This window comes from Saccoglossus kowalevskii, chromosome 20 (genome assembly GCF_978046115.1).
Source record: "Saccoglossus kowalevskii chromosome 20, keSacKowa6.1, whole genome shotgun sequence".
Classification (NCBI taxonomy): domain Eukaryota; kingdom Metazoa; phylum Hemichordata; class Enteropneusta; family Harrimaniidae; genus Saccoglossus; species Saccoglossus kowalevskii.
In genome coordinates, this window is record NC_140660.1 from 27,392,305 (window position 1) to 27,407,260 (window position 14,956).

The 14,956-nt window shown below is 38.5% G+C and overlaps 1 protein-coding gene across 1 annotated transcript; it reads right to left on the bottom strand.

The window, feature by feature from the left end:
- Nucleotides 1-2,898: 2,898 nt before the first annotated feature.
- Nucleotides 2,899-8,274, bottom strand: LOC100372014 (aquaporin-4-like). The gene is made up of 3 exons (XM_085494472.1): nucleotides 7,729-8,274; nucleotides 4,070-4,150; nucleotides 2,899-3,306 (listed from the first exon to the last, which is right to left on the bottom strand). The coding sequence occupies exons 1-3, from the start codon at nucleotides 8,272-8,274 to the stop codon at nucleotides 3,118-3,120; spliced, it is 816 nt and encodes a 271-aa protein (XP_085350598.1). The 3' UTR covers nucleotides 2,899-3,117.
- Between the last annotated feature and the right edge of the window lie 6,682 nt (nucleotides 8,275-14,956).

A 14,956-nucleotide genomic window follows, 5' to 3' on the forward strand; every position in this document is an offset into this window, starting at 1 on the left:
TTAACTGACTACTTAAAAGTTGAAACATGGCGAAATGTTGTGCGTATGAATGCCATAACGATTCATGTTATGTTTCTCGAAATCCCAGAAAAAAAATCACGTTGTTGGTTGCGAGCAATCGGCAAAAGAACCAACCTGAAAATGAAGACACGTACAGCGCTCTAGCTATAGTAAACAATGAGTAAACAAATATTGTTTGAGTTATAAACTAAATTAGAAATACGCTAATATCACTTGAACTACAGTAATCATTTCGCCCAACTTCCCACTTTTAATCGACCGCTTATCGCTTAATTTCCGACCGCACTGTATTTTCCGACCGGAAAACGACCGCGTTTTATCGTAATTTTTCTCTCACCACTCATTGAAAACACCGACCGGTCGCCCAAACACTGGTCACTTGCACAGGAGTGATCGAAATAGTGGTTTTCAGTGATATAGTTTGGGAATACAACGAGTACTAACTATTTTTAAATTCCGCACTATGCACTACTCTTTAAATCTATACCACATTGTATCGTTCGCGGACGAAACTTCACCTGTGTCCCATATTAAATAACTGAGTTTGCGTAATTATTATGAAAGCGATATATTACAATGTTGATTTTTTTAGAGCCGGTACAACATTGTAAACAAATTTGCGTAATTAGAAAAGCAGCACACTAAGTAAAACGACCTCAAAATATACAAGTTTGCGTACAGCACCGTCAGAACTAATAACAATTTTACAAGATCGACGCGCGGAGCATGAAAGAAAAAGATTGCTAAGGTAACGCGCCTGTTCAGTGCGTGACTTGGGGGTCAAACTTCGGTCAACACACACTTGATGTCAGCATCGCCGCGCAGTAAGTTACGCAATGAAGTACTTAAGGTAGAAGCCTAGTCATAATTTTTGACAAAATTGGTCATAAATCGCATGACAATGTTCATTAGTTTATTATGTACAATCATGAAGCTAATGTCTCATTGTACAATGAAATAGCATTATTTTGTGTGTTACAGTTATGCTTTTTGAGAAACGCGTCCTAATATTTCTTGAAAATTGCTATTTTTAGAACATTTCCATAGAACACAATGTTAAAGAAAAACTGCATTTTTTGACACTTTAAAACCCAGATTTTTTAAATAATTCAGAACAACAAAAAGTACTCCATCATTAACAATATATGATTTTTTCAGTCTATGTCACCAGGCTAGATTTTGAGATATTGCATAATATCTCTGCCATAGAAACCTGTGGTAAAAGCGTTATAATAGTGTCAATATGGCGATTTTCCACTAAAATTAAACCATCAATTTCTCGAAAAAAAGGCTGGTGACACACAACTTTTTTAGGTCAATATCCTTATATTGCCTTGGAGTACAATTTATTGCAAAATGAATAAATTCTGGCTTTTTTAATTTATGAGTAGGCTTTTACCTTAAAGTTCTATTGCGTCCCAAAATGATGTCGTTGATCACTCAGTCTTTTGCAAAATATTATAACTAGTTTCCAAGCTTTTGATGCAGCCAAATTTATTTAACTTTGTGGCAATATAAGATTTTTAATTTCTCAGTCCTTTCTGTTCATTCATTGTCTTGACAATTTATGTGAATTGCTGTTCGAGCTTTTCGTACCCGACAGCGGTTAGACGGCGTCATGAAATGATAATCTATGCATAAATGGAGGGCGACCTGCGACTGTTTGATTTCCTACTCTCTCCTAAGCTAGCGATTTGTGAGAATGGTTATTAATATATTACCCGATGTACTTGTAAATCGGACAGTCATACCGCAATTGTGTTGAAACATTTTAGGGGCAGTAAGTAACGTCAGAATATTGTTTAAAATAAAATATTCCATCCCAATCAAATCTAGGTCAAAGGGTCAAATTGCGTGCATTTAATTATAGATAGTTAAAAACTAAATATATTTGAATTTTTGACGGCTATTCAACGTTTGTTCAAACCAGAATAAAAAAGGTAGTGTATACATTAGCGATATGACTGAGATATCATGGCATTTGTTTACAATATTGTACCGGCTCTAGTATTGGGCACAGATGAAATTGTTTGCGAATGATACAGAGTGATATAGATTTGAAGAGCCGTTCAGAATTTATAATAGTTAACACTCGTTGTATATCCCCAATCATGTTGACTACCCCTGTGCCGGTGACCAGTGTTTGGGCAAGCGGTCGGTGTTTTCGATAAGCGAGCGAGAGAAAAAAAACACGGTAACAATGTGGTCGTTTTCCGGTTGGAAAATACAGTGAGGTCGGAAATTAAGCGATCGTTTAAAAAGTGGGAAGTTGAGCAAAATGAGTACTGTGGTTCAAGTGATATTAGCATATTTCTCATTTAATTTTAACTCGTACAATATTTATTTACTCACTGTTTACTATAGGTAGAGCGTTGTACGTGTCTTCACTTTCAGGTTAGTTTTTCCGCCGATTTCTCGCAACCAGCAACGTGAAATTTTATTTGGGATTTCGAGAAACATAACATGAATCGTTATGGCATTCATAACACAACACCTCTCCATGTTTCAACTTTTAAGATGTCAGTTAACAAGGTCGTTCATAGTAGCATTTCTATGGGATTGACGTACTAGTATGAATGGTATCAATTATCAGTGTTCACTGATGACATCATCTGACTGGCCCTCTAGAGGCGAATTAACGCCAGGAAAAGCGGAAGTTTGTCGTCTGCTTCACAGTCCGTTTTATACCCGATATTTAGGGCATTTCGCTGCACATACAAGTTGTTTTTATCGACAGAATTCATTCATAGATCTCAAATTTCATGTACAGAGTATCAAAAGCCACACCTCTGCTCCCCCTTAACAATTTAATCAAACACAATAGATAGCTGTGTTTGTGGTCAGTTGTGTAATGCAAAATGAGTATATTCCAAAGTGTCACAAAAACCAAAATAAGACATAATATAATTGTTAAATATTGTAGTCTATGGGATCTAAACATAAGAAACATCAACATTAAATGATCTGCACAGAATTTACATGACAAGTAATGTGAGTTGAATCCTTTATAATCCTGGGAAGTTAGATTAGGTGTCAGGGCGCAGTTCACAAAACCATTACGGAACATGCAATTCTGCTAGTCCGCCCGAACCTAGTTTATCCTTTAACATCTGTCATATCCATATCGTCTTCTTCAGTGTCTTTCACTGGTCGTCCGTGTCCACCGTCTTTTCTTACTTTGATGTACGCAGTTCGAATACGTTTGATGTTGGCGCTAGGTTCAAACACAAATTCGTAGAGGAATGCCGCTAGAAAAGCGCCGATGATTGGACCAATCCAGTAGATCTATAGAGTGAATATATAGGTATAAAAATGTAATATACAGTACACAATCACGGCGATAATGATTGTCTCTGTTCATACCAAATGATGAACTAAGCAAGACACACGCATATATATATAGCTGAATTAACTTTTAATATAGTTGCGATATGAACTTCATTAAAACGGGTTTTAATTGGAGTGTAATTAAATAAAAGTTGAATATCTCGAGACTGGACAAAGAAATGTTTGCAAAGGTTAGGTTTATTAAAGGGAAAAGGTACAGTACAGTAATATTAATATTAATATAGAATGTAGCATACCTTCCCCCTTTACTAAACCTAAGCTACGCAAAACGTAATAACAATAAAATAAAATATTAATATAAATTATGTTTTCCGAGGACTATGAAAAAGGTCCTCGGAAGGTGTGTATGTCCTCGGAAGTTGGTATATATCTGTGTTTTTGTCCTAGCAATATATAGCAATCCAAGTACACACACACACATACACACACACACACACACACACACACACACACACACACACACACACACATACACACAACCATGGGATTTGTTTTTGCTTTTAAAGATGTTCCATCCTCCCCGTTTTCGCATCATCTTTTCTAAATGACATGGTTACATGCAGGTGAAACGTGTGCAACGATGAGACAATATAATGAGAAACGCCAATCAACGAGAAATCTTGGCCATTTGCTCTAAAGTTTGTTTGACACCAAGAATGGTTAAAATTCAATGACATAATAAAATAGTTGTTTTTCTCACCCAGTGGTCAGACCAATCGTTCATAACCACAGCCGGTCCAAAGGATCGGGAGGGATTCATGCTGGCACCGGTAGTTCTTATCTATACGGCAAGAAATAAATATAACATTTTTTTGTGAAAACTCATGATTCGATTAGTAATTGCATAGAAACTTAATGGGAAGATACATAGAAACTAAAAGGTAAAGTTATTATATTTATATTGCTTATTTCTAGCTGAAAGCAACACTGAACAACTTGGCCATTGCCGTACCACATCAGCACTGTAATTGCATTGCTAGCACATGGTTATGTCATTCGTAGAAAATGTGTTCGATTGACTCTGTAATGCCAGAGGCGAATACAGTACACTGACATAAATCTAGTTCCATAAAGTAAGTTTGAACAACTTGTGTTAATTTAACACATTTATATTATGTTATGAGCGATTTTTGTTCTAGTGTATCCTAGTGTATCTAGTGTATTCTAATGTATACTATCCTATCCTATCCTAAACTTATGGTGTTACGGTGACAGATGTATAATAATAATAGTTAATGCTTGACGTACGCCCTATCTTGATTGTCCTTGGACATTTCTAGCATTAGTGTCTAAACTTAGATGCCTGTCAATACTGATTTGAAACAGCCATTTAAAGACTAAAAAAGCGGACCACTTTCAGCGGAACGCCTTTTTCATATCCTTTATCAATGAATCTCAGAAGGTATTTCTTAGGTAATATGAACAATGATTGGGCATTGATATGACATGCAGACATAGGTAATTATTGTTAACGTTTGAATAGCCTTTCATAATTTTTTTTCAGTAGGCTTGTATTGAATACTTAATGTTGGAATTCTTGACTCCAATGGCAGACGACGGTGACGACTAAACAACTGAACCATTTTGCGGCACACCCTCGTACACCGTTTCAATTCAAAGTGCCCCGATGTGGAATCGCATCACTAATGTGAACACATAATAGTCGGTGGTTGCGTAAGCTTATAACCTACATATACATTGTTGCACCAACAAAACATACCCTATTACCTTAGTGGAAACTGTTGATAGGTTGATACATTGTTGAGCACAAATACAAATTATATTGCGGCAAATTATGTTAGCATTTCAATTCAATAGTGAATGAATGTATACCTTTCAATTATTATATTTGTAGTACGTACCACTTATTTACATACTTAATGCAATCAAGTGGTTTCCGTTGTTGGTATAATCTTCGTTAATACAATTGTTGTTTTCAATGCATTTTTACTAGTTCAGTAATGAAAATACACTGTCAATTATAAGCGATAACATGACAAGGACGAGGATGCAGGTAATAATTGCAGAGACGTAGTCAAGCCCATAATCTAAACGAATATTCCCTCATTATGGGACAAAGCGCAGTTCATTATACGTGCAGTGGTAGCTTAGGTAGTAAGAAATATATATAGTCACGAATCGAGCTTAAACACGCCAATAGATAAGTTTCCAAATGAAAATGAACAGGATTTCTAAATTCGAACAAATGCCGGGCACAATATTGTAATTTGTATGGTTGTTTGTCCAGCATTCTTTCAAGCAACTCCAATAAAGAGAATTACTGGAACATTAGCTTAATCATGGTTGTAGTTTGTTTTTCCATGACAACATGTTTCAAAGGTTAGGAAAGAAAGCTCTCTGGAATAATGAAACGCTAGATTATTTTCAAATCATTGTATTGAGGTATAATATACACATTCGCATCAGTTAACTGCTAGTGTTACTAATTGTATGTATGTGAATATAAACATTGGGTATGAGCAGATAAATATTAATAAAACATCTTCGTTAAATGTTACTTTGTACCACATGGTTACTTCGCACCACACTAATCATGGCTTGAGCCGGCGGAGTTGGATATGTCTTTCTATCGTGTCTGATTTAACGGTAATTTTGGTGCGTGCCTACTTAGCCCCGACTGTTCAGACACACATCTACTTGTACCGAGATATCTAACATGAAAGCAACTAATGAAAAAGCAAAACTAAAGATTGGATAACAAGTTTACTTCCAACAATGTTAGCACGTGTTATGCAAAATAAAGGTGTGTAGTTTACTGACAATGTGTAAAGTGGCATCGCTATTCCAATAGAACAACTCACTAATACTCACTCGGCGCACAAACTTTTTGATCGTCAGTTAACACATTCGTATTCTTTAAAGTTACAATTTAAACTCAAAACATGTCATTTTACTAATGTTGTTCGATGCTACATGTTACTAGCCAATTAAGTGGAAAGTGTATGAGCATGCGAAATAGTCTATATGCAACTCGTCAACATTAAATGTTCCTTCACATTTGTACGGCTCGTATAAACAAAAAACCCATAATTAATATTTTGTGTTAAGAAATCCTGGTCATTTTTTTTCTGGAAATTTACAAATGTGCATATTTTCGCATGTCACTTGCTCGTGAACTTCTATGCGCAGTTGAAATACCACACGCTATGTTGTACATATTGACAATTTCGACATTTCGGATATTAATATTAAAATTAATATTAAAATTAATATTAAAATTATCAATGACCATTTTTGCGTGAAATACGATTCGGACGGGAATGTTCGCTTAAAGAATAGGGGTCGACGCAATAATATACACAAACCGTCTTTGCCCCGCTATCACGCACCAATGGGCTTTGTCCTTTAATCCTTAAATAGTGGGGAATTCGCAGCCCTTTATTCGAATTATAATACTTCTACGTAAAACCATTCAGTATTCTACCGAAAATAACTATTTGAAAGCAATTATTGCGTGTTCGTATAAGAATACTATTAAAATGTTTCTTGGACGGCGACTCCACGGTGAATATAACAATGAATAATTGAAAGTCGATTGGTTTTCAGGTGCATTTTTTATTCGTACAGTCACATGTTTGTTTGTTTTATTCTAGGGTGGCTTACATACACAGGTTTTCCTGCCAAGTTTGATAGATCGCTACACGTTTTGCTTCAAAGTTGTAAGATCATCGGTATCCTGTATTATTCTGACTGGACAGTTGGCAATAACATCGAATATGATGCTTTGAAAACACTCATGAAATAGGGGTAACACACAGAAAGTCGACCCGCCCGGCGTTATGGATGACACTGAGTACAATACCAGCATAGTGCAGTACGAGGCCGTGGCATCGGGACTGCATACTTGTGTACTGTACACTACAAAATCTTACTTTGTATCACAGTCAATATAACATGTGATTATAGACTGATTATAATAATAGTTGACTATAAACCAGTCATCATAGAATGACGATATAAACCAGTCACTCTCGCATGTGAATATACAAGTTATTAAAGCATAAAGAAATGTGAGATTAGAAAAAGTCATTATAGCATGTGATTATTGTCCAGTCAATATATTACTCGGCAAATTATACGTTAATTAATCACGGGTAATATTGCCACATACAGTATACTACTTTTTACGAATTAGCGAATGTGGAACTCAAATTCAATAGCTTGTGATAATCAGATCAATGTACTGTCTGAGGGTTTCCACTCGGGATTATTCTACCTCGTAGATTTAAGTTTTTAGTAGACACAGGCACTCAGTAATCATCGCATGCGAGACGCAATATATAAATTATGTTAGTATCAATATTTGACCAATCACGTCTATTTTTAAGGAAGTCTTACCCCTGCCATGACACCGACGATTACTGCCAGACCAACAGCTAGGGAGGCAGATCCCAATAGGTCAGAGCGTCGGGGATCTACGGTGGCAAAAAATGTCAGTAGCATCTGAAAAGTGATGATAATTTCCATGAACAAACCCTGCCAGATATAAATACCAGTGGAGAGCGATGTAACGCCAAGGGTTCCACGACTATCCGTTGATGGAAGGAAAGCGTAGATGAGAGCTGCACCTGTGACCGCGCCGATACACTGTGCTGGGATGTAAAACACTGTGACAAGAATATTCACTTTCCTCGTGCAGAATAATGCAATAGTGAGGGCTGGATTCATGTGAGCCCCGCTGACGTGGGCAAAACACTGTATCATAGTTGCGATGGCCAGTCCGGAACCAATAGCGATCTGGACTATAGTCGCATCTGGTCCGGGCGAATTTAAACCAGATGCAATTGCGAGAAAAACGAAAATAAGCGTGGCGACATATTCCGCTAAAACCGCTCGCCAAAAGCCTACACTACGTATCTGCTTAGCCTTCGTTTGCCCTGTCATATTGCGTCATACAATCAGCTGATGTTATGTCGAAAGTGGCTGCACAGTATATGGGTGAACTTTTAAAGTCTTAACCAATATATATTGCTGTCAGTCAGTGAATTTACATGTCATATCACATGGATGTCAGAGTGCATCGAAATACCATAGTTTGTTTTTAATTGTGTCATTATGACTTAACAGTGGTATGCAGGTGAATATGTGGTGTACCGTGACATGTTGAATAGTTTATAGTCTAGAGATCGTGCACGGAATGGGCAAGCTATATGACCACAGGTTACTTACGTCATTAAAGCGGGGGAGTCGTCACCTGCGCATGCGTCAAAAGGATATAGCGTGTCATTGTTTACAAACAAAGGTCTGTCCATGAGCCTTTGCCTTGTTAGCGTCTGTTGTTATCGTCGCTTGGGATTCAATTCCCGCGCGTGCGCAGGTGACGACCCTCCCGCTTTAAACAGCATAGTAAGAAGATGATCTATCTGACGAAGACACGGTGACCAGCGGTATAGCCTCAGCACTGTACATGTCTGTGTTCTTTGTTATCAAAACACAATGCTGTATTTCAAATAACTTTAAAGTGGGAGGGTCGTCACCTGCGCACGCGTGGGAATTGAGTCCCAAGCGACGATAACACGCTAGAAACGCAAAGGCTCACGGGTAGACGCTTGTATGCGCAGGTGACGACACTCCCGCTTTAAAACAAACTAGTGTTATCCATGACAATGTGCTGATAAAGAGTTCATATCTGTAAGGCTAAACTACGATTCAATGTCACACTAATTTATCTATTACTTTATTGTCTTTACTTGGAAATTATTTTACAGTTGTTATTAGATTTGTAAATTGTATTTCACATATATTTATACTAAAGGAATTTAATATACTTTAGAATGGTATGCGCTAACTGGCCATGGGTACATATAGCCAATCTTCTCTGTGACAAACGCCGTTCCATAACATATAATCGCTATGTGCCAAGATGTAATTGTGAACATCTTGATGAAATCATACGACTATGTGTACGATTTTAACTAAGCAATTAAAAAACTCCTTTTTACAACAATCGATATTCTTTTCTACCTTAGTTAGTTCACCGATTACACACTGCCGCCGATTCAATGTTGAAAATTGGTCACATGACATTATCTCTTGTAAATGACCAAGTAAAAAAGAGCTTCTTCCATCGACACATGTCTATTTCACAGCTTATACAGGCTAAAGCTAACGCAGAGTTAGTAGTCTGCGTATTCAAGACATCGCAGAGTTTGTAATCTGCATATTCAAGACATCGCAGAGCGTTGCGGCTCATTTACATAATCGATCGCTGTGTATGAAAACCGATTACATTTAGTTTATTGTGATCAAGAAATATTTGTTGGAGTCGTCATTGTGGTTGCGGTTTTGGAATGCTTTCATAACAGTGTCCGTTTCACATTTCGTGACAAATGGCCACTAGACATGCCAGTGGTTAAACAATTGTATGTGCGAGAAAAAGCTGAAGTTGGAAAATTCCCAAGGACAGAAATTGTACAAAATAATTTAGGGAGTGTATTTCATACTTTTTCTCGCCATACGCAGTTACTACACGGTGGCAACGTTACAGTATCGCATCAAACTGGGGGTGGGGGCGCCCTCACATACCGCGATGCTTCCTCGGATCATATTTTACAGTCATGGGTTTACTTCGCCCTGGAAGTAATAACCAGCAAACGTGTCATACATAGTGACTTACCTGGATGACGATTTATTTTTCAGTAATCAGACATACTGATTCAATTAATCTAATAATTTTAGGTCGCAATAAATAACTCTATTGCCGCTTTTCCTACCTGCGCAGCCACTACAACGTACAGGGCTCTACTAGTAACGTCTGTGTTTCAGACAGTGAGATTTAGCGGTTCGTTGTTATTATACGACGCTCTACACTCGTACGTCTGCGTTAAACCGACGCAGCTCAGCATCGCATAATGTTACTGTTGTTGTATGTGTGTATTGCTCACAATGGGATACAGTATTATTTCAATACTCTGTAGTAAGTAGCCTTAAACGGTCGGCGATAGCTATTGCGCCCTCGCAGTAGTTTGCGCCGCAGTGAATTTGTCGCCGAGGGCGCAATAGCTATCTCAGACTGGCGGCAGGAGGTGCTCGACGCTGCACTGTGATACATTCTGTTTATAACACGGAAAGATGCAGAGAGTAAAGATTAACGAAACCTGAACGTCGTTAAAATGTGACATTTGAACATACCACACTTACGCCATGATTGACATCCCTCAGTATTTGTTAGTTGTTGTTTCATTGAGTTTGAAAGTGACTCGCTACGACAATCTGTGCACAGCACACAATTGTCAAATGCGCTCCGTATATTGTATCATAGTCGAAACCACAGAAGCGAAGGTCTTTTATATATATGTGGTAATTTATTTAGCCAATATTTTTAGATTTGATAAACAGTTTGAAATCCTCGCGTTGCGTTGCCTAACAGTTACATCGCGTCGACAATGAATTACGAAGTATTTAAAAATTATCGCTGACGGAGAAACTTTACATACAATTTACTCGCGCGTACATGACACGACACATTTACTATCATCATCTCCTGGTCAATGGCTATTCTCGACGTGGTAAGAAGAGTATTGAAGCTAATGGTGTTGTTAAAAAAAGTATTCGTATGGAAGAGGCTATAGACACGTTTGCAGAAAATGTTAATTATATGAAGTAACAATTTCATCACGTTGATTGACTATCTATTATTATATATATGTTGGTAGTAACAGAACGTGTTCGCTCATTCAACTGATAACTAAATTGTAACTGTTTATTTTTTTTTCACGACTCGTTCATATTTATTGACAGTGCATAATCGCATGAGTTTTAGCTGTCACCACGGTAACCGTGCTGTCACGAAGCACGAGATGTGAAAACGTATCAAAGCTCGGAAATAATATCATAGCTGTGAAAGAGCTGTGTTAAACAATCTCTTTTTTGTTAATGTCTATGCTCTTATCAATCATTCTTCGCCATGATTACGTTAAATTGCTATCTGACATGCCACGTACACTTGCATTCTTATAAAGCCAACGAGAAGTGGCTCGCGATTTATCGGGCTTGAATAAACGCGAGTTGTCACTTAAACATACTAATGGAATTTAGGTTTTAGGGGGGGTGTCGATTATTTCGGGGGATCCTATATATCGACGGAAATAACAGGGACTGGCGGGGGAGGGGGAGAGGAGGTGCGAGACGACATTGTTGTTATTATTGTGATCGGCGGCGGCGTTAACAACGAGGGGGGAGCCTGTATGTTATAGTTAAAATTTGGAGCTCTTATCATTTACCGTGGCGTAGAGGGCGTCAGTGTATGGTCGGCGGTGCTACTGGGAGTAGACATCGTGGCGGATAATTATTTGTACAGTCTGATTGGTAGCGGTCGTTCAAAGGGGGCGGTGAGGATGGGAAGTGTAAATACCTAGCGCGGTGTCAACGGGGCATTGTAAATGGAGATAGGGAAAAAACAAAACTAAACGTAACTAGGTAAATAGGTTATCGGATTTACGAGACGGGACAGCTTTGAACGCAAGTCTAGTAAATGCCGGGAGTAAATAAAATAAAAAACCGCGAGGATGTTGTTGAAAAGTTATGTAATCGAAAGGGGGTTGTCGGAAACGTGGTTTGAGGGGAGAAAAAAATCGAAAATGCGGTAAATTTGGGGGTCGAAAATGTGAGAAAACCGAAATATTGGTTCGGGAGCGGGCGCGAACCGTATAAAAATGAATGGTTAAGTTGGCGTAGGACGAGCCACTAGGGGAGGGTTGAGAAAGATTGGAGTCGAAAAGTATATGTACGGGAATTTTTTGGAGGACGGGGAGAAATTTGGCGGGAGTTTTTTAGCGCGGGGAGCGCTGATTTTGGTTGTAGTATGTATTCGAAAATTAAAAAGGTTGGATTTAAGAGAGGGGGGATAATTTATTTGCGTGAGTCAAAAAGTACGGGAATTTTTTAGAGGGCGGGGAGGAGCATCGCGGGAGTTTTTTAGCGCGGGGAGCGCTGGTTTTGGTGTGGCGCAAGTTCGAAAAATAAAAAAAGGTTGGATTTAAAAAGGGAGGGACAATTTATTTGTTTGATTATTTATACGGCAAAAATTACTAACCATCGGTTAGGAGAAAACACCGTAATAAGTTTTCAATTGTGTGTGCGATGTCGGTTTTAGGGGCGGCACGATTTGAGTTAAAACCTAGAAAATACTCAAAAAGTGTGGGGTTTCAATTAAATGACTGGGGCGTGTTGGGGCTTTTTGGTAAGTTTGAAGGGTGAGGTCGACCGGTTTCGTTTCCGCAACTCATCAGGACCTCGGGGAGAAGAGTCGAGATTAAAAGTTTTCTTTTTCTCTCTTCTCTTTTAGGATGGGGTTAGGGGAGGGTGGATATTGTTTATTGAGTGTTGTGAGTGAGTGCGGTGTGTATGTCATTTTTGTTTGTTTTTTTGGTTGTCTTGAAAAAGACAGTTTGTTTTGGTGCCTCTGGAGAGGCGGTTTTTTGGTGTCTTGAGAAAGACAGTTTTTTCTCCTATCTCCTATACGGGTGGTGGCGGCGATGAGCAAATTTAGAGTGGCACTGTTTAAACTTTGTGGGGGTCGGAATTTTGAGCGACAGAACTGATTTTGGTTGAGAGGTGGGTATGGACATCAGTGGGGTCGGTTGTTTCCTTGTTGGTGGAAGTAAAGGTTAGGGCGATTTTGTGTTGATGTCCAAGTTCTAAAGTGGGGACGGTCATAAGATTTGGAAGTGGGGGTAGTTTTTTAGTAGCTGCCAAACGGGGCGCGTAAGAAACTTTAACCGGGGAGGGCGCAAAAATCGAAAATAGGGGGACCGAGGTAGGGGAGTCGCAAGGTGGAGTCACGATAACAGAGGGGACGATGAGGGAACGGCGTGGAACGGAAGCCATGATGTCGAGCGAGTTAAAAGGTTGGTGGTCGAAATGCGGCAAGCGAAATATATATAGCGTCGGAGCTGTGAGTTCAGTGGAGACCAGAGAACGCACTGAATATTAGGGGGGATGGGATAGGTATTTTAAAGGCGATGGTGTTAAGTGCCTCATGGACAATACGTCAAACCGACTCGGGCTCGTACATAATGAACGTTCAATAAAAGGGTGTTATACAATCGGGTCGGTTTATCGAAATAAACAGGTTGTAAACAGGTCATAAAAACATCGTTTGGAAAACTTTTAAATCATCGTGCGGGCTGTGAGCTCTATCTGAATGACGGGCTCGTACATAATGAATAGAGGTGTTCAATCAAAAGGTGCTATAACAATCGGATCGTTTCATCGAAATAAACAGGTTGTAAACAGGTTATAAAAACATCGTTTCGATCATCAAACGCATTGGCAAGGCTTTGAAATTATCGTGTTGGCGTACGTTGTGAGCTCTATTTGATTGACCTAGTAACAAAAACGCACACAAATGATTTCAAAGCCTTGCAAGTACGTTTGATGTTTTACAATCTGTTTATTTAGATGAAACGACGCGATTGTAATACATTTCAGGACCGCCTATCAGCTTACAGACAGACTCACCAAGAAATTACAGTTAATGACGAGTCGTACGATTTTTAATTCCAGGCAATCAGTAATACAAAATGTCGTGGAAGAGAGTGTTTTTCGAAATAAAACGTAACGTAAAACTTTTTGTCGATAGGACGGAAAATAATCTATTCAACAGTTTTAAAGTCATTGATCTCTATGATAAATACGGTGGCGTTCGTATAAACATGATGAAGCTAGGAGGGGGAGGGGTTAACCCTATGGAATAACTTACCATTTTATATCAGAAATTCAGCCTCTTGAGGCATTTTTTAAGAAAACTATCTTAGTGAAAAATTTGTTGTAAATGGCTCAAGCTTATAGTGTGTATATTTTGTGTTCCTACAGAGAGGACCCAATGAAAATTACTTTATTGTATATTAGTCTACCCTACCCTACCCTACCCTACCCTACCCAAAGTGTCAAATAAATCTACCACCGCTAACAAAACAGTATTACAAATTCAATAAGCCCGAAAATATACTTCTCGGTGTTAGCGGGGTTTCTAAATCTAAACACATCGAAAAGAGATTACCACGCTAATTACAAAGTGTTTGATATATAAATAGAATTTTTATAAATAGTTCATATCATTTTATTCACCGTATCATAAAAAAATTAGTCTCGAAGCCTACGTTGAAAGTCAGCGCGAATTTTGTGTAGACGTGTACAATGCATTGACTTCGACTGGTAAAACAAAGAACATAATGTAATACGCGTTACGTACATCCAATGCCATTTTTGCTGACAATCAAGACAAATTATATGAACCTTATCGAAGCGTTTTACGGCGGTAGATTTCATGAATAACGCTGCCAGTGTGATAAATAAATGGGTGTCTCGTAACACGGACGACTTTATCACCGACCTCGTATCGGACCTCGATTCAATGACGGTTATCGTCAACGCAATATATTTCATAGGAAGGTTGGAAACCATTTTTAATCCGGTTTATACAACCCTCCAACCAGTTCGCACGAGTGATGGTCTGGTAAATAACGTGATGTTTCAATCAATAAATCTCAAATATTACCGAGATACGATTAGCCAAATTCTCCAAATACCTTATGAATATGGCGCTTCGATGTACATTATCATC